Consider the following 19,971-nt stretch of genomic DNA (forward strand, 5'->3'; position numbering starts at 1 on the left):
TTTGGCTTCTTGTGCATCAAACAAAACTGGTTTGGTAAGACTTCCACATTTCCGGATTTCAGAACATTCTGTTTTACCCTCCTTCAAAATTTAGCTGTATGAAAAACTCTAAAACATTTAGATTGTGATATTCCTACCACAGACCATGTTCTCTATATGTTTTCTCTTTAAACTACAAGAGAAGGTATTCGTGTAAGATATTCATTGTGTGAAAAGCAAGGCTTCATCTTAATTTGATGTGCCTCTCACCTTTTCGAAGTGGGTGCATAGCGAGAGCATGCATTTCCATCCCAGGCACAGTAGGGGTCTCTGGCAAGACAACAGTCTGCACAAGCTTTCCCATAAGTGTCACATCTGTGCAAGGAGAGCTGAGCCAGTCCATCTCGGGAACCAATGTACAACTGTTGCTGCAAATCAGGCAAAACAAATGCATTAGAAGGCATCTTTCAGACGAGTCTTAAGAACTTCCCTTTCTTGAATACCACATCACAGACCTAAATCTGTCTCCTCGGGTGCCCTGCCCGTTATAAACACTTGCACAGAAACATAAGGGAGAGTAAGATAAGTCGGTCTTCTGTCCCTGGTTGGATGGTGGTTTGAAGATGATGACACAGAATTGGACGGCATTCTAGAGAGCTAGAGTAACCTTGGCAGTAATTTAAGAAGGTCAAAAACCAGCTGCTAGACTGAGGAATTAAGATGTCGGATTCTTTCTTAGTAATTGAAAATACACTCTGGTAGATTATATCAAGCACAGATGCTATAGGCAACACTGATGGGTCTTCTCCTGCCATGGCTTCTTATATAAGAGTTGACTGAAAAGAGGTTTCTGAAAAACTTTCCTGTGATCTTAACTAACCATTTCATTTGTTAATGAATTACGGATCCCTGAAGGAAGTTGAGTGATAAGTGAGAGAGAAAGTATTTGCTGTCACTGTGAAGAAAGTATTAAGGAGGTTTGTGGGATGCTGTATCACACGTGAAAGCCTGCAGGATACTGACAAACTCAGCAAATAGAATCACATTTTGAAAATAAGTCCTGAAAATAATGCACTGCTCCCTACATGTATTCACTTGAGGGTATGTGGTAGAGGCAGAGGGAGGGATGATAACAAGTGAATAAGCCATAGTCTGTGCCTTCAAGTAACTTACGTTCAAGTCTAGTGGACATGCCAAACTTTAAATGGAGGGGGAAAAAAATCTGAGAAATAGATATTGGCGCAAATAACATACACGAACTCCACCTATAGAAATCTGTCTTACACCCCTACCACCCACTTAAGAACTCCTGGAGGCTAAATGTGGACTTTGTTTAGTATTTTACTATATAATTCTCTAGCGTTTGATACCAGTAAGACTAAAGCCTCCTTGAAAGTCTCTTCCCTTTCTCCTGTTCTCCCTCCTTATTTCTGCCTAGAGTTCTGTCTCTTCCCTTTCTCCTGTTCTCCCTCCTTATTTCTGCCTAGAGTTCTGTTTCCTTTGATGATTCCTTCCTTAGCCTTGAACATTGGGTTTCCCTCTTTGCGATTCTCATCTTTACTCTTCTTCCTGTACAAAGGCTCAGAGTTATTTTGAAAACAACATAAACACGCACACACTGATTCCCCTAAATCTAGTCTTCCTACCCTACCCTGACCAAGAGACACCATCCCAGTCGCGCCCAGCACGAATCTGGGAGTTGTCTTTGGATCTTCTTTCACTCTCACTCCGTCTGCCACCTTATCTCTCCGTTCTCTTACAGGGCGCTCTCAAATCCATTTCCGCCTTGCTCTGCACTGCCCCTTGCCTTTTCTCAGTCCTTATCATCTCCTTCCTCGATGACCTGTAAGTGTCCTTACCGTTTCAGCTGGCTTCACCCTTGTTTTCCGGTAACCCTCACCTCCACCCCAGGACTCAATCCCTCTTCCACACTGCCACGCCAGGCTGCTCTCTCTAAGAGGAAAATCTTAGCATGACACCCGCCTGCTTAACCTCTTTAAAGGTCTTCATTGTCTTGGATAAACTTGTTAAACTTCTCAGGAGGGCATCCATGCAAGGATGTGTCTACTCTTCTTCTGTCTTACTTCCCCAGGTTCCTTTCTAGCCTCCTTGCCCCTTGAGTGCAGCTATGCTCTCCGCTCCAATTGTACACAAACTTATTAGAATAAGTTTGAGTCTTTCACTCTTCATGCCTTTTCAAAGGGCCCTCTCTTCTACTCGGTATATGCTTCCCCGTCCCATCCTTCTTTTTATTTATCTGGTTACCTGCAGCATCCTTCATAGCTCGAGTTGCCGGTCTCTCCCGCTCCCCTGGCTCCCTTTTACACCAGTTCGTCTCCTCTCTGTTTCCCCAGAACGTGGTTCCATTCTTGGTCTACTTTGTTAGCACGCTCCTTTGCCTTCCAGCTCCATGTGACTGTTGGGCTGTTTGCCATTGCAGTCCATAGTCTAACTCGTAGACTCGCTGATTAAAAACCATCTTTAATGTTTAGGGCTAGTATTCTACATGAATTACTTTACAGCCTTGACAGAATGACATTCTCATGAGACTAGGAAAGTGAGCTCAATTTTCAAGAGCCAAAGGAAGGGGAGAATGTATTATTCAATTAATGGAATTGGGTCCCCTGTCTCCTAAGGCAAGGCAGAAACAATGCCCTATAATCAGTTATAAAAGAAACAAATAATCTAAAGCTTTTTACACTGTTTATAATTTAACTTCTAAATTCAATGAATTTTCCTTAAAATAAACTTTGATGCAAACAATCTTTCTTTTGTGGCTAATTTTTACAGAAAAATTAGAAAGTACCTGCTTCAGAGACAACTCCATGTTCAAGATGATTGATGAATGCTGAAAATAAAATTTAACTATTAATAGAGATAATCATGAACAGTCTTTTAGAGTAGCCAATATTTTGTTTTATCGTGTACCAAGGATAATTGGAGTAAACTTCAAGGCTCTGTTATAGAGAGGAGAAAAAGATCTTAATGTTTGCTATTTCCTTCCCATGTGTAGTGATTCAACCTTAATAAAAATTATCAAAATAGTTATTTTTAAATCTTATTAAAGAAAAATTACCTAAATGTATGAGGAGACACTCTGCACTGAAAATTGTTCCCGGTGACCCACAAGGTTTCTCCCTCTTCTGACTCTGCTTATCTTAACTGCTTCCATATAATTCAAACTAGTGTTGACAAGAACATCTCCATAATTATTTATTGCCTCTTTCTGCTTACTTAGATCAGTAGTTCAAAAACTTGTTCAAGTAGTAAAATTCTAAAAAGTCACAGTGCTTCTTGTGGATGGGCATATTCTTTATAAAACACTGCAAGATACGATGCACATGGTTTCACAACATGAAAGTTTTATGTGTAGAAAACAAGCCTCTATGCGTGCAATACAAAATTTAAAACATGAACACAAAAGCTGCCAAACTAAAAAGGATGGAATGTTTAAGCATTTTTTAATCTATCGTCTGTGTCTCTCTCTCTCTATATGACTATTCATTTCTCACTAGCCAATATTTACTAAGCAATAAACACAAGCAGATATTAAAACTTTAAGAAAATATACGAAAAAAATGAAAAGAAATGTTAAATGAGAGAGTTCTATCCAATAACTTTTTTTATGAATTAAGCAAACAGGGTCATTATTTAATCTTAACAGTGGAATCCAAACAATTCCTCTTGGTCAGTAATAACCGCTGAGTAGACTTAGTCTGATGTGCCTCTGTGTATTATGGAGGCTTTATTTTTGCCCTCTGGGTTCGCACTTATATTTGACATTGGCTTTTCCCTCAGGAACTACCCACGACTTTGTTTCTGGTAGATTCCAGAGAGCAGGTCTTGTTCTTGTTAACTCCTGGACCACTATTATCATCACAATGTAAACAGGATCCTGCGGAACCCAGTCTGTTAATTAACTTGAGCCCCTCACAGCAGAGAGCTCTACTCTCTTTTAAGGCAATAGAAGTTTACATGGAAACAGTCTATTTTAATAAACTGTCTCAACAAAAAATGGTATAAAAGACAGCATATTTTTTAAAAGCTCTTCTAAGAAATGCAATTTTATTTCTAATTTCATTTTAGAAAATAACTCTAAATTGAATTTCATTGAAGGTCTACAAAGAATGCCACAGTTCAAATTTACTACTGTTAAAAGTCTAAGGACATTCCCCAAATCTGGAGAACTATTATTTTAGATCTACTAACTCTTTTGGTGGTTGAGGGGAATTCAGCATACATAAAGACTTACTATCAAGCAACTTAAAAAAAAAATTCCTTACAGAAATGCAGGGACACATGATTTATACACTCTTCCAGTTTCCTTAAATTCAACTGAGGAAAAATTGAAAAGTGAAATTTATAAAGTAGAAAAGCATCTGGATAGTAAAAGAGACCCTAGGCTTTCATCTACCGTGGTGATTTGTCTGAACATATGCTTAGAGAACTCAGTCATGAGGGGCAACCCAGGAGCCCCAAGTTCAGTGATATTTCTGCAGGGGAAAATGAGTCCCATTCTTAGTTGCTTTTAAAACTTTTTCCTTCGCTTAAGGAAAAGAAAAATAAAGAAGCTAATTGAAAAGACTTCTTCAGAAAGAGTGGTGACGTACTGACACGAACATGTCCTATATAAGAACTGCTCAAGTTCGCCATCGCTTCTCCCGGAACTCTGGCCTAAGTCTTACCTTGAATATGTGTAACTCCTCCAGTACTACCTCTTCCATTTTCCACTTCTCCTTTGAAATGCTGACAACTTTTAGGACTGTTCCAACGTCTGAAAAAATACATTACACATGATCCTGTTGTTTCTACTTCAATGTTTAGTTAAGCATTTTCCTAGCAACCTTCACATGGCTCCCCTCATTTTTTTTTCAATGCCTTTCAAGCAATCAGGTTAAACAAAGCATGCGAGAAGTGAAGCTTAATGTATATGATTCTCCCCTTTTGAAATACTATAGCTTTCAGCTCATAAACACATTTATAAAGAAAATATTAAAAGACACACATTCAGAGTGTATTCCTAACACAAGGAATAGAGATGTCTCCTTTAAAAATTAGTTGAAAGGGTAACAAAAGAGAAACAACATTTTTGGAACTTAATTTAAAAGGTTAAAATATATTAAATTTTCTCTCTCAATGTAAGAAATATTTATTCAGTGCTTATCCAGTTCACCATGAAAGATAAATATATATTTTTTTAATAATCTTAACAAATGTAAGAGAAATCATTGAAGCTATCTACATGGGGGAAGTAGTAGCTCCCTCATAAAATGTATTTTACTTACAGAAATATAATTAATGGGCTAGAAAATAAAATTTTTTCAAATTATTTTAGTTCAATTTAAAAGAACTAAACTATTATCACAAGATTAATCATATATTGTAGTCCACAAGGTGGCATGTTATTACAGAAAGACGATCAAAAGAACATTTTAGAAAAAAATCCCATTTGGAAATTAATGTATAGACTGACTTACACATAAAAATAAATTTAAAATAGTTGCTTTTAAACGTCTGAGCACAGAGGTTGAAGTAGGTTAACATGTATGGGACTATCCTATTTGTACAAAATAGTCTGGATTATTTGTTTTTAAATGACTCTAGGATCTTCGAAAAATATTAAATATATATTTTCTGAATGTCATAATTGAAAATCAGTCTATCTTAGTATCCTCATAATTTTCTAAGTAAAAGTTAGGTAGTGCCACCTAGTGGCTAAATGGCTTTTCTGACCCTGAAATGTTGAAGAACTAGAAATGAGCTTTGGGTGGGCAGTGCAATTAAGGGGCAAGCTCATTAGAATGAATGACTAATTATTTCATGTTTTGACGCTTCAGTAGTAATCTCTGTAGTCTTGAAAGTATTACTTTTTTCCCTGGGCCTTGGTACTACCATCTGCAACATAATCAGGTTTGACAACTGGTGTTCTTAAAGTCCTCTGAGTCTGTCACACAGACGCTTCCTAATAAACCTAACTTTTGTAAAACCAATATATTTTAAAAAATAAAATTATTCTAAAACTGTTTTATAGTCCTAAAAACATTTCAATAAAAATGTCCATTTCTTAAAAACTCATCAAATTTCTATTTCTTTATGCAATGCGTGATCCATCAAATTACCTAACATTATCTAGGATGTAGTGCTTTTGTTTTAATGATACATGTTATCTTTACTACCAATACAATTCACAGGACATTATTAGATATTACTTTTTGTTTTTTGAGATGCACCAAATAAGCGATATTTTTTCCCTTGAAAAAAAAAGGTAATCATTTTATAATTACTGAGTTGGCAGTCAAAAAAAATAAATAAAGTGGGCTCTAATAATGAAAGTGATACTTAATCCAAAAAATTCAAGGACAGGAAAAATAATCACCAAGCAGTTTCTACCTTAAGTTCTTTACAAATTAATGATTAACTTTTTTGAAACCACCATAAGCCACCTAAGTCAGTGATTCTCAAAATTGGGTGAAGGGATCCTTTGGGGTGTGATTATCAAATATCTCTGTAGAGAGAGGGAAATGTGAAGTTTGAAAATAGAGAAGCTTTGCTTTACCTATTTGTTTTAGTCCATAGTCATTCAGCAAATATGTATTGAGCACCTCATCTGTAGCAGGCACATTGCAGTAGTAATACAGTAGTATATTTTGAAATCTCACATAACACTAATGGAGGCTGGGAGATATGTATGATCGTCGATTAAAAGCACATGTTATGCAAGTTTAAAAAAAACACTGACTGGGTGTTAGCTAATAGTTACTCATTTTGATTTTGGCCGGTAAACTTTTTTGAAGTTTTTGTTTGTTTAATAATGAAAAAGTCATTTGAGAGAAGGCATAACTTGGCTCTAGCATACCTGTTCCAAGAAACATCACATCGTACTGGCCATCCTCTGCGACAACGTGATCCACCACAATCTGTGTCAGTCTGTAATCCACATTGATGCGCTTGAATGTTGGTCCTCCCACAACTGGATATACTGATTTATACATCACAGGGTGCCGCTTTATGAAACTGATGACATCGTCTGGAAAATCTCGGGTGGATTTAATCAGTGGGTCATAGGTTTTGCTTGGACACTGAAAAGGAATGAGGAGAGGGGAGTAAAGGCATTGTTCACACATCTGAGAAATTTTCACTTCTAATAAAGTTTTTAAGCCTTACCATTGATAATATTAAAGGAATGGTCACCAGGATCAATATGAAATCACATGTATTGACAGATGTAATTAAATGCGGCTTACCTGCAGTGTATATAAATCCAGTTTTTGATTTCGAAAATATTCTTAATTATTACAATGAAACATTATTCAGCCACACAAAAAATGAAATCTTACTATTTGCAACATGGATGGACCTTGAGGGCATTATGCTAAGTGAAGTAAGTCAGAGAAAGACAAATACTGTATGATTTCACTTACGTGTGGAATCAAACAAAAGAGCTCAAAGATAGAGAGAACAGATTGGTGGTTGCCAGATGTAGAGGGTGCAGGATGGGCAAAATGGGGCAAAGGGTACAAACTTGCAGTTATAAATCCTGAGGATGTAATGTACAGTATGGTGGCTACAGTTACTAACATTGTATTGTGTATTAGAAAGTTGCTAAGAGTAGATCTTAAAAGTTCTCATCACAAGAAAAAAAAATTGTAACTATGTATGGTGACTGACGTTAACTGGACTTATTGTGGTGATTACTTTTCAATATATACAAATTTCGAATTATGTTGTACATCTGAAACTAATGTTATGTATCATTGATACCTCAATAAAACATTAATTGTGCACATATTTTAAATCTTTTATCAATGTCCAGTTGGGCTCTTGCTTTTGAAATACTTTTCAGTTGCATAAGCACAAGCAAACATTGATAATTCCAATCCATATCTTTTCTTCCAAGAAGTATGACTTCAGAAAACCAAATACAAAACCCCCATGCTAGATATTTCTTTTGTCTTTTGAACTATTCTCTTCTTGAATTAGCCTCAGATCTCAAAAGACAACTGTCTTTGCTTGTTGGCAGATGGAATGGCTAATGATCATCAAAGAGAACCTTATGAAACAAATTATCATGCTTATTAAAGCTTCTCAATGTTTCTCCAAAAAGATTTCTAAATTATATCCATTTACCTATGTTTTCTAAAGTTCCCAAAGTGAGCTCTTTTCTTGCAAAGGTACATGAAATTTGAGTTGAAATAATTAAGAAAGTGATCTATAAACATTATTTTCAGTTTCCTTTAATTAATGTAAAATTTCACTTTTAAATTAAAACCATGATTGTTAATGGAACAAATCAACGTCATAGAATTACTTGTAAAAGAACTTCAATAGTTTGATATCATAATTATCTAGTTTTTCATAACTGGCGTGAAAATTTACTGTGAGCAAGTCAACAAGTCTTCCCCTAAAGGATCTGTGGGGAAACCCTCAGGGAATTTTTCACTTCTGTCTAAAATCCGCTTCCTGTGCGCCTTTTGACATCCACTAATTCAATAGTTAGCATACCCTGCCCCCTGGTGGTAAAAGTAAAAAGTTCACACTGGTATGAATTCAATGTGCCTCTCTCCAAAAACATGAAAAGGGAATTACTTCATAAATCCCTTCAAAATATTACTTCAAATATCTCCCCTCCCACATACTGAATCTATTTTATGATTTTATTATATTGTAATTTAGTAAGTTATCTCAGAGAGAACAATGCTGTTACCACATTTGAATTCTTAATTGGCTGATACATTCTCTTGGAATGGAAAAGTTTAGCTGGATGATGCAGGCATAGAAAAGAAAACGAGTAATATTAAGCAAAGTTTATAAGAAAGTGCTGCTTTCTCCCTGTTTTAGTTTTTAGACAAGTTGAAACATAATCTCCACTGAACTGAGCCACTTATACCCAACACTAATTAGAATCTCGTCAAGGCTCGAAATTGTACTTCTCAAAGCATTCACAAGCGTCATTCTCAAGGAACTAAAGGTACTGGAGTTAGTCACAATAAATGACCCTGACCTCAAATTTACAGCAATAAAATCATAATAGCTCACTAAATTACAAGAATTAGCAAAGAAGTTGTACTTTAAAAAAAAATCTGTTAATAATTTTCTATAAATAGCTTGAGAGTATATTTATCTTTCATAAGAATCTTGCATGTGAAAAGAAACTGATCTTTTCTTGATCAGTTTTATTGACTTGTCCCAGGTCTGCACCAAAAAGGTTAGAAATGTCCTGGAATGTTAGCCATTTGGTACTTACTGATCATATTCCTAGCTGGATGTTGGTCTAAAGATCTAAGACTGTATCTTCAGTCATTGTTTCTAGCACTTTGCTTTCAGCCAAGTGAAATCTGTCAACTCAGTAATGCTAGGGACCCTATATTAAGTAGATTAAGCTGTAACTCAAAATGGATACGGAGCTCAAATGATACAAAGCTCTTGCCCAATTACAGGCTGCATGTTTGAGACTCAAAGGCCATTCATAGTGGGCTTATAGCTTATAATGCCTGTGGTACTATCTGGTGGGTCTATTATTAAAATCAAAGCAAATGCAAGATTTCTCCCTGCGTTACATTTTTGAAACAGCCCTCCAACTTAAGAAAAACATCTCTTTTGACTTTGTAGCTATAATCATGCAGTAGCCAGTATTTCAGAGGAAATAACATCGTGCCCTTCAAGTCAGTTTTTTATATCAAATTTTCAAACCATAAGAAATTTTAATGTGAGAAAGGATAGGTGAATGAAGCTAGGAACATTCATCAAAGAAACAAACGTGATAATTTTCCTCATTGTTCACCTCTGACAAAGAAGTTTAAGTGTAATAAAATCTAACAAAAAAAGAAGAGAAGGGAAACCTGGCTTCTACTGACTGTTATAAAATGATCTTTGAAAATGTTTTTTTTTTATATGGCAGCTTTTCCTCATGGCATGCTGCCAGTGTTTGGATAAGATCTTTATCCTCTAAGTTGCTGTGTGTGATCTCTCTGGTCTGCGTCTCCACTCTGCTTTCACAAATGAAAGTGATTTGGTAGAGATACTCCCTGAGGTTTAAGATAGTACAGTTTGAACCAAATATTAAAAACCAGTGGAATTTTTCCTTTGATATCATAGCTGCATCTCACACAGATCTAAAAATAACTTGGGATGCCAAGTATCTTATGCAGGTAAATGGAAAGTAGGAGAGAAAAATTCCTTAAAGGAAAAAGAGAACGCGTGGGGGAAATGCTACATCTAACTAACCATATTCAATTATTTTCCTTCCACAAATCCTAGAAAACTTTCCTATTGCAGCTATACATCACAGGTATTAAAAATCTAACGAATTTTTCCTCTGTATGTATGTACTTTAAGTTCTACCTGCTGACTCAGTCCATCTGAATATACTGTAGAGGGCAATTTATTTCTGCTTCCAGCTTTCTAACATTTGTCTGACTTGCATCACTTTAGCTCCTGTGACTGTAAGAAATAAATCAGGGAACTTATCTGTGTCTCCACCTACTGTTTCAAAAAACTCTAAGACAGTTTAAAATATTAAGGGGAAAAAAAAAAGAGCGAGCTATTACCAAAACTCTGAAATGTCCATATGTTGCTGGAAACAATACCAGCACAAGAGCAGAAGAAAAAAGGACCTGCCTAGGCAGCTCTGAGATGAAAGGGTAAACCCAGCGGCAGTAAGCCCTGGTTGCATGCCTATCTCCCAGGGCTGGCTGCCACCCTGACTAGGTGTGATCGTGTTATGCTTGGCACATCTGCGTGTTTGCAGAGGGCCTTCAGTCGTGCAGTGGGAAGCAATGGATAAGAGGAGAAAAATGGGTTTTATCCAATGAGAGAACTTTGCCCCTTGGCAAGGCCCCAGACAGCTGTTACAAGTTTTCTCCCCCTGCTGCTTCGAGCTATTCTCTACAGGTTGCAGTTTCCTTTTAAACAAATCAGAGGGGTGATCAGTGCGAGGGAAGACATGGCATGAGGCACAACTGAACCGGGCTTTCATTTTTAGCAAAATGGGAAAAATAAGCTAAATGTGTAAAGAAGTCTCATTTTTATTTATAAAGTAAAACACGCAAATTTAATAGGTGCCATCCTATCCCCCTACTTATTCCTCTAAGTCAGTTTATAACATATATGGGCAAAGAAAGATGCTATATTCAATATGAGATAGAAGGGCCAGAGATATAAATATACAGGTAAGTCTATCTTCTTTTGAAGGTTCTCTTTGTTTTAGAAGAATTTCTATACCAGAAAAATGAAAACATGACTGAATGGAGTAAGTAGCCTGGGATTTGGAGAACCTCATTTTAAAAGCAAATGTTGGCCCTATGGAAAAGCAAGCTGAAATCCAGTGGAAGAGATTGATTTGTTATTTGAATCAGCTGCCTTTCACCATTTGGGAGAAACACAGCCTATATACAGTTAAAGGAAAATGGTAGAGATGTTTTGTCATACACCCTTAGAAACTTGGAGTCAGGAGGCCCAGATTCTACTCCTGCCTCTGCTTCTCCTTTCTAGAATCAAAAACCTAGAAGGGGGGCTTCCCTGGTGGCACAGTGGTTGAGAGTCCGCCTGCCGATGCAGGGGACACGGGTTCGTGCCCCAGTCTGGGAGGATCCCACATGCCGCGGAGCGGCTGGGCCCGTGAGCCATGGCCGCTGAGCCTGTGCGTCCGGAGCCTGTGCTCCGCAAGGGGAGAGGCCACAACAGTGAGAGGCCCGGGTACCGCAAAAACAAACAAAAAAACAAAAAAAAACCTCACATTTTGGCTATAGTGAATAGTGATGCAAATGAACATGGGAGTGCTAGTCTCTCTTCAAGATCCCAATTTCAATCCATTTGGACAGATATCCAGAAGTAGGATTGCTGGATCATATGGTAGTTCTACTTTTTAATTTTTTGACCACCCTTCATACCATATGTGGAAACAACCTAAATGTTCACTGACTGATGAATGGAATTTAAAAAGTGTCTATAGGGCTTCCCAGGGGGCGCAGTGGTTGAGAGTCCGCCTGCCGATGCAGGGGACACGGGTTCGAGCCCTGGTCCGGGAGGATCCCACATGCCGCGGAGCAACTAGGCCCGTGCGCCACGGCTGCTGAGGCCACATGCCACAACTGCTGAGGCCTGCGCTCCTGGAGCCTGTGCTCTGCGGCAAAAGCCACCGCAGTGAGAAGCCCATGCACCGCAACGGGGAGTAGCCCCTGCTCTCCACAGCTGGAGAGAGCTTGCGCACAGCAACGGGGACCCAGCACAGCCAAAAATAAATAAATAAAATAAATTTTTTTTAAAAAGTGTCTATACATATAGTGGAATATTATTCAGTCTTGAAAGAAAGGAAACCCTACCATTTGTGACAACATAGTTAAACCCAGAGGACAATACACTAAGTAAAATAAGTCAGCCATGAAGGACAAAAACTGCTTAATTCCACATATATATATAAAACAAAGTCAAACTCATAGAAGCAGAGAATAGAACTGTGGTTGCCAGGGACTCGGGGGAGTGGAAAATGGGAAGTCATCAATCGGTAGGTATAAAATTTCAGTTACACTGGGTAAGTTCTAGAGAGCTGCTATACAACATTACAGCCTGTAGATAATAATACAGTATTGTACACTTGGAAATCTGGTAAGAGGGTAGATCTCACGATAAGTGTCCTTAACACTACATTTTTTTCAAAAAGTCCTTTCTTCTCACCTTTCTGATAAGAGAATAGTTTAAAAACTGAAGCTCACTTTCAAGTAAACATGTATTCATATTTACATTTATGCATAAATCATAAAAACTCCTTATCAACACAGAATGAAACTACAGAGTAAATTTTTAATAATAAATCAAATGTCAAAAATAAAATCTTCTGCCTTCACAAATCTTCCCTAGATTTTTTTGCCTGATCTCAGTTTGGTTTCTATATCTGACCTGTTATCACTCATTGTATGGTAGATTCTTCCATACTGCATTTCACTTGGAACTTATTACCAAGACCCAGCAGTTCAGTAAGGCCCATCTGAGCGAAATGTAATTTGTTCAGAGACTCTGTTTGGACACCAGAGGGCAGAAGAATCACTTGAAGTGAAGGAATTCAATGTAAGCGAATCTTGTGTATTCTTGAATTTCCAGGCTTATTAACATCGTAGAGTAGTGATATCATTGTAAGGCTAGGAGTTTAGGTTTGACTTTTTAATCACAGGAAGTACAGAAGTCTGTCAAACTAAAAAAATTAAGTAGCTATGGCACACAGAAAGTTCTAATGTTTATTTACCGGAGTGATAATGTCAACAGAAGGCACTGCTGGGAGAACAACTGAGAATTTAACCTCCATAGCAACATGGATGAGAAAATGTAAGTGCAAAGGTGGTGTTTAAAATAATCTATTTAAAATGTTTAACATAAGTGGAAAGTGGCTTTTAGAGTAAAGATCCTGACATTTCATAGAAAGCAAATTATTCAGCAATGCTTTGATTAAAGTAAGATGTGTTCCCCTGAATTACAATAAAAGAAATGCCAAGTGCAATAAGGCTTCAACACTTCACTATTATTTTTGTAGAGAACAGACTGATCTCTGGAGAAACAATGTAAGGTTCTGTTTGGTTGTTTGATTTTATCACTTTGAAGGCAGAATGGCATGGGGGTTAATGGCATTTGATTTGGAGTTACATGGCTCTAAAGTTAATACTAGTCTCACCACTTTAAAAACTATGAGACCATAAGCATGTGCTTATCCTCACTGGCTTTTTCTATTTATTTTTTTAAATTGAAGAACAGTGAATTTACAATGTTGTGTTTGTTTCCGGTGTACAGCAAAGAGATTCATTTATATCCATATGTGTGTGTATATATATATATATATATATTATTTTCTCAGAATCCATTATAGGTTATTACAAGATATTGAATATAGTTCCCTATGCTATATAGTAGTACCTTATTGTTTATCTATTTTATATATAGTAGTGTGTATCTGTTAATCCAAACTCCTAATTTATCCCTCCCCCCTCTTTCTCTTTTGGTAACTATAAATTTGTTTTCTATGTCTGTGAGTCTATTTCTGTTTTGTAAATAAGTTCATTAGTATCATTTTTTTAGATTCCACATGCAAGTGTTATCATATGATATTTTTCTTTCTGTCTGACTTCACTTAGGATTATAATCTCTGGGTCCATCCATGTTGCTGCAAATGGCATTATTTCATTTTTCATGGCTGAGTAATATTCCACTATACATATAATATAAATCCCACATCTTCTATATCCATCCATCTGTTGATGGACATTTAGGTTCATTGGGCTTTTTCTTATCCATAAAATTGGGATAATAATATCTACACCATTAAGTTGTCTGTAAGAATGTACAGATAACATGAGTCCTTATTACTGTGTCTAGATCATAAGATGGGTTCAGTAATGGTTTTTGACTAAAATTTCTGAGCTGGAGGTTTGTAAGACTCTTAGCTTCACTTAAACAAAAATTACTACAATTAGGCTGCTTAAAACAAAACAGAACAGATGAGCAAGTATGTCAGGAGAATATGTAAAAATAAATGCAGTTAATTTTAGGTAGAGCATTCAGTAGCATATTAATCAGGTGGATTTAGGGGATAGGTGAGTATTAGAGAATATCAAAGAATAAAGGAAAAAAGACTGGTCAGAAAACTTCAACATCCCTATTCACTCTGCCATGTTTGGTGATATGATATTGAGAAAATTATTATTCTGGGCATAAGTTTCCTCCTCTGTAAAATGAGAGTGAATTATGCTGTGTCTCTCATCCATTCCGGTTCTTAGATCCTCAAACTTAACAAGAGTCATTACTTGATACACTGTGAAATATAATTTCAGTGATTAAATGACGGAGTTGTTTAAATGGTAACCTTAGTTTATGAAAAGCTTATTTGTGTAGCAGATTTTCATATCAGATAGATGATATTCCTAACTTCAGCACCAGCCCGCCAAATATAAAACATAATGTGGAAAATCTGACTAAGCATTGTATGCAACTAAAAGGTAAGAGATCACTGAAAACATAAAGAATTAAGGAAGCCAAAGGTTACACATTTACATACGATTTTAGACATTTTCAAATGTGGTCACAGAGATTTCAAAGAGAGTACAAAAGTAGCTAGTTACTTCGAAATAACTGATACCCTTTAGTTACGGTAGCTTTCTCGATACTCTCGCAAACCTTTCAGGGGGAGTGGTTATCACTATTCTTACAGAGAATCAATTGGAAAAAGATGGTAAATAAAAATGTTTTTTAATATCTCAGTAATATTATTTTACATAAATAATTTTTTTTAACTGGCTTATCTGGTTGCTCCCCACCTAAAACCAGTGTAGACACAATCTGAGTTTAGTTCAGAACAAGAAAGAATGCCGCTTTTAAGTGAAACTATAAAGCAAGATAAGTAATCCCTGACAGTAACTAGGATATATTTTTCTTTCCCTAAATTCTATAAAAGAACATAATGTACCTGATGAAAGAGTGTTCTAACAGAGTCTTCCTAAGGGGGACTTTGTCTTTCTGTCTCAGTTACCAACAGTGGCCCGAGGATGGGCTACGGATTAAAGATTAGTTACGAGGCATAATTCTCAAAGCTTAACTTCAGATGCGAATGTGTTTACACATTTACAAAAGCATAGGAGAATAATGGTGTTTAGAAAGGATAAAAGAATAATTTTGTTAAATAGCACTTCCTTATGCCTGATGATATTTTTCCTTTTATCTAAATTACTAAAAAGAAAGAAAAGTATTTTTGGTAGTTTGGATACAGCTTATTCCCTAGATAATTCTGAACTCTTCAAGAAAATATCTACAGTGTAAACACTTTGTATTTTGAGTACTCCAACAGCAAAGGCTGCTCTGTTTAACATAAGGAGGTGCTTCTTTCCTTACTGATGAAAACCCTCCTCACTGACATGTATGTTTTACTATTCGGGGGTCACATATCAGAGAAGTGCCCGTGTTCTTCCAAGCAGAGTCATGTAAGGTGGGAGTTTGCCTTTAGGCTCCCATGACATTCACAGGTCTCTCAGGAAGGAGCAGGGAAGTGGTGACAGCAGCCACCTCTGCAGCATCTCCAGTCTACACTGTCAGATGTGATCTGGATGTATCGGCAGGTGGTCATTTTGATAATCAGCTTCTAGCATTGTAAGAATCAACTGCTGTATATAGGTAGGGAAATAATTTTCTGTAATGAATGTGGGTGATTTCAGTCCCAGATTCTTTCTCATGTAAATCCAGATAATTAAAGATTTGTTTTTAATGGCCTGAATGGTCACAGTCTTTATTTTTTAGAATAAACATATGTAGAAACAACTCAGAATATGATAGTCTCTGACACTTAATCCCAGAATCCTAGTATGGTCAAATTTCCCCAGCTAGAGAACCCTGTGAAATTTTATCAGCCTCCTCAAACAAAAAACAAACAAACCAAAAAACTCAAACAACCTTCACACATATAATCATTGTAATATACTATGTATATTCAGTAAAAGATCTTCCATTGAAGGGAAAAACAGATATAATTTAACATAAAAAGTTTTTAATGTAGCATCAAAGTACAAGGACTCAGAGCTTGGACTCTACCAACAAGATATCTGGGTTTAAAACTCAGTTGCATCACTCACTAGCTTTGTGACCATGGGCAAGTTACTGCACTTACCTGTGCCTGAGATAGCTCATCTGTAAACTGGCATTAATAATAATAGCATTTGCTTTATAGAGTCATTATAAAGATTACATTAAGATTTTAAAAGCCTTTAGAAGAGTACCTACACCCTATGTTACTGTTTAAAAAAAATAACAAGTACAGCTTTGATGTTCAAAGAAAATTAAAAAGTGAATATTGAAAATCATAACATTACTTGCAGAAAGTTTTTTCCACCAAAGTTGAGATTATCCTATAATCAGTTCAGAAACATCCCTGAAACATATCGAGGAATTACGAAAGGGAAAATAGACATGGCTGTAAAGTGTGGTTCCCCAAATTTAATCAGGTTACACAACAGGAAGATGAAAAGAGAATTCAGAAAGCCTGGCTACCAGCTGCTTTCTCTTCAAGAACACACATAAGATAAAACTCAGTAGAATTAGATGGGTTACATCAATGATCTTTCTGGGATTTTGATGACTATTTTGAGCTCTTCGTAGAAATATTCATAATGAATCCTAATTTTTTAAAAGAGGCATTTTGGGCTTCCCTGGTGGCGCAGTGGTTGAGAGTCTGCCTGCCGATGCAGGGGACTCGGGTTCGTGCCCCGGTCCGGGAGGATCCCACGTGCCGCGGAGCGGCTGGGCCCGTGAGCCATGGCCGCTGGGCCTGTGCGTCCGGAGCCTGTGCTCCGCAACGGGAGAGGCCACAACAGTGAGAGGCCCGCGTACCACAAAAAAAAAAAAAAAAACCCAAAAAAAAAAAAAAAAGAGGCATTTTACCTTGATATTAGGCCAATTAACTAATTCTAAAATATTTAAATAACAAACTGTTTTAATCACATCAACAAAACAAAAGCCATTTATAATGCACATACAGATTTTAAATCGCAAAGTTTTTCCAAAACAGATGCAGAAACTCTGAAACACATTTCTTACCTGTTTCATTTCTGCTCTAAACATGACTCATGCTATTTGAATAGAATTTTGGACTCAGAGCTTTCTATGTCTTTTCCACATCTAAAATATGCATATAATTCCAAGGTGCAACATAATAAAGAAAAGATAAATGCAGAACAAGAGAACAGATCATTTAAATGAACGATTATAACAGATGTAGTCTTTTTAAGGCAGAAGTGGGGACTAGAAGACTCTTCACTACATGCAGAGCTGTATGTGATGAATACTTACTAGCATTTCCTTCTAACTTGGAATATTTGTCATTCTAGATACGAAATCATTTTGTTGATTCTATAGACATGTTGAGGATAAACGCTATATTCTCAGAGTACTGCTCCTTACGATATAGCCCATTGTTTCCTGTAGTATTTAAAATTCTTACTCAAACGAAAAATGTTAAGTTCCAGTGAAGATCACCCATACTAACACATCACTGTAAGTAAACAGTTATTTTAAAACCACAGTGCATGTTGCTGTGGTGAATAGCATAGTTTATTATAATAGGATTGGGAAGAGAATATGGACTTAAAATACTTTGATTATTAAGTATGGATACATACTGTACCAGGTCGGGGATAAGGAATTCTTCCATCATACTGCACCCAACGATGATCTGCACTTTCCTTATGCGCATATGGACCATTAAAAACTGCTCTGATGTCGGCCATGCTATACACACACACAGCAGAGCCTTTGAAGATGGAGCTGAAAGAAAGCAACATGATTCAGTCATTCACTGGTCCATTCAGTGGACATTCACTGAGCACATGCTATAACCAGGTGCTGTGGACACATTTATTCGGGACATTCTATCTGACAGGTACGGCAGACAAAATGTGTGTATGTCCTCAAGGAGCTTACAGCCAAGTGATCCTGAATAAGTTTTGATAACACTTTTATTACAGGTAATTATAGTAAACTAAGCAAGTACACAGACGGGTACCCAATACAAGGCTGTCTGGTAAGTTTTCAGGGAGTAGGTAGCATCTAAATTGACATCTGACGGGCAAATAGGAATTACCTGGAAAAACTGGAGGATAGACGGGAACATGCAGGAAAGAGTATTATATTTATTCACATGCTCTTGAATTTTACTTGAAGTTATTATAGCATAATGCATTCTAAAGAACTTATAAAATCAGAAGTTATATTACCTACTTTTTAAAAAAGGAATATTTAGATATGTAAATAATAAATATTTATCTTTCTTAAAGTGAGTGAATGTCCATAAATACTGGCTATTAATGATTTCCTCATATAATTTTTATTAATTTTAAAAACACTGAAATAATCTTTTTGCTCCTTTTTGAATTTCTGAGTTAATGTATATAACTTATCTGATGCTTAAAATTAATCATGATTACACAGTAAGGGGGCACATCTAATTAAGAGGCAGCAAAGCTCCATGGGAATTCAACAAATTTTTGCAAACTAATGATGAAAATTGTTAGCATCAGATATTTCATCTTGGTTTTATTTCCAGAAATTAAAAGGCATTTTCTCTGAATCTAAAATTTTCAGTGATTCCTGTTCTTAAAAACAAGATCCCACTTTTCACTCTAAGAGACTTAGCACTACACAAATGAGTTTAGGATTCACTAACATGAGTAACTCAATCATTAATCATTCTTGGAATGACATTAATGCGAAGCATCAGGAGCTGATGGTCAACAGGCAGCTGGGAGAAAACTAGCTGCTAAGAAGGGAAATGATGGCCCCATAAAAATCTGCCCCATATGACCTGCCTATGATACTTTAAAGGAATGACGCATCATGGTGTTATTGCAGATTAATTACATCTTCTCATTGGACCAAGGATGTGACTTGCATCCTGACGTTACCTCAGTCTTCAGGGCAGCATTAAAAATAAAATAACGAAGTACACCAAGAACAAAGAGCTGACTTGTAACTTCACACTCTGGGTGGGCAAAAACTCGATAAGAGAAAAAGAGAACTATCTTGTGGCTACATTTCTTTGGCACACATCTATGTCTTGTGAGTGAAACACACAGTGACTTTAAAGAAAATTCTGTGAATGGAAAGATGCCAAGAGAACCAGGGCTGAGATACTTGACTTGAGTAACTACAGGCACGTGGTCTTCCTGCACCTTTTTAGTTCAGATATAAATTAGCAGAAACATGGAGTTCAAAATAGCAGCTTCTTAGGATATCTTCTCTAGTCTCATATTTAAATATTTCCACTCTAATTTTATAATTAACCAAATAGTATTTTGTGTTTGATACATTCTGAACCAATAGTACATTTGACTTTATCCATAAGGTATTGTGAACTAAATGACAGTAATATCTCGGAAAATAAGTTATAATTTTCCCACAAAATATTTTAATAATTTATTCAAAAGGAGGCAGTTAGGACCATTTGTCTAATACTAATGCCAATACTGCCAA

General features: G+C 36.5%; 1 protein-coding gene across 1 annotated transcript in view; it reads right to left on the bottom strand.

Moving 5' to 3' along the window:
- The window catches only part of SEMA3D (semaphorin 3D), a 132,917-nt gene that overhangs the window by 18,746 nt on the left and 94,200 nt on the right, over nt 1-19,971 (bottom strand). The window contains exons 10-14 of the mRNA XM_065883698.1: nt 18,123-18,267; nt 6,836-7,058; nt 4,665-4,753; nt 2,786-2,827; nt 250-407 (exon numbers count right to left, since the gene is read on the bottom strand). Of these exons, the coding sequence (XP_065739770.1) occupies nt 250-407; nt 2,786-2,827; nt 4,665-4,753; nt 6,836-7,058; nt 18,123-18,267 (657 nt within the window). The remainder of the gene's footprint in view (nt 1-249; nt 408-2,785; nt 2,828-4,664; nt 4,754-6,835; nt 7,059-18,122; nt 18,268-19,971) is intronic.

The sequence above is a fragment of the Phocoena phocoena genome, chromosome 9 (assembly GCF_963924675.1).
Source record: "Phocoena phocoena chromosome 9, mPhoPho1.1, whole genome shotgun sequence".
NCBI lineage: Eukaryota > Metazoa > Chordata > Mammalia > Artiodactyla > Phocoenidae > Phocoena > Phocoena phocoena.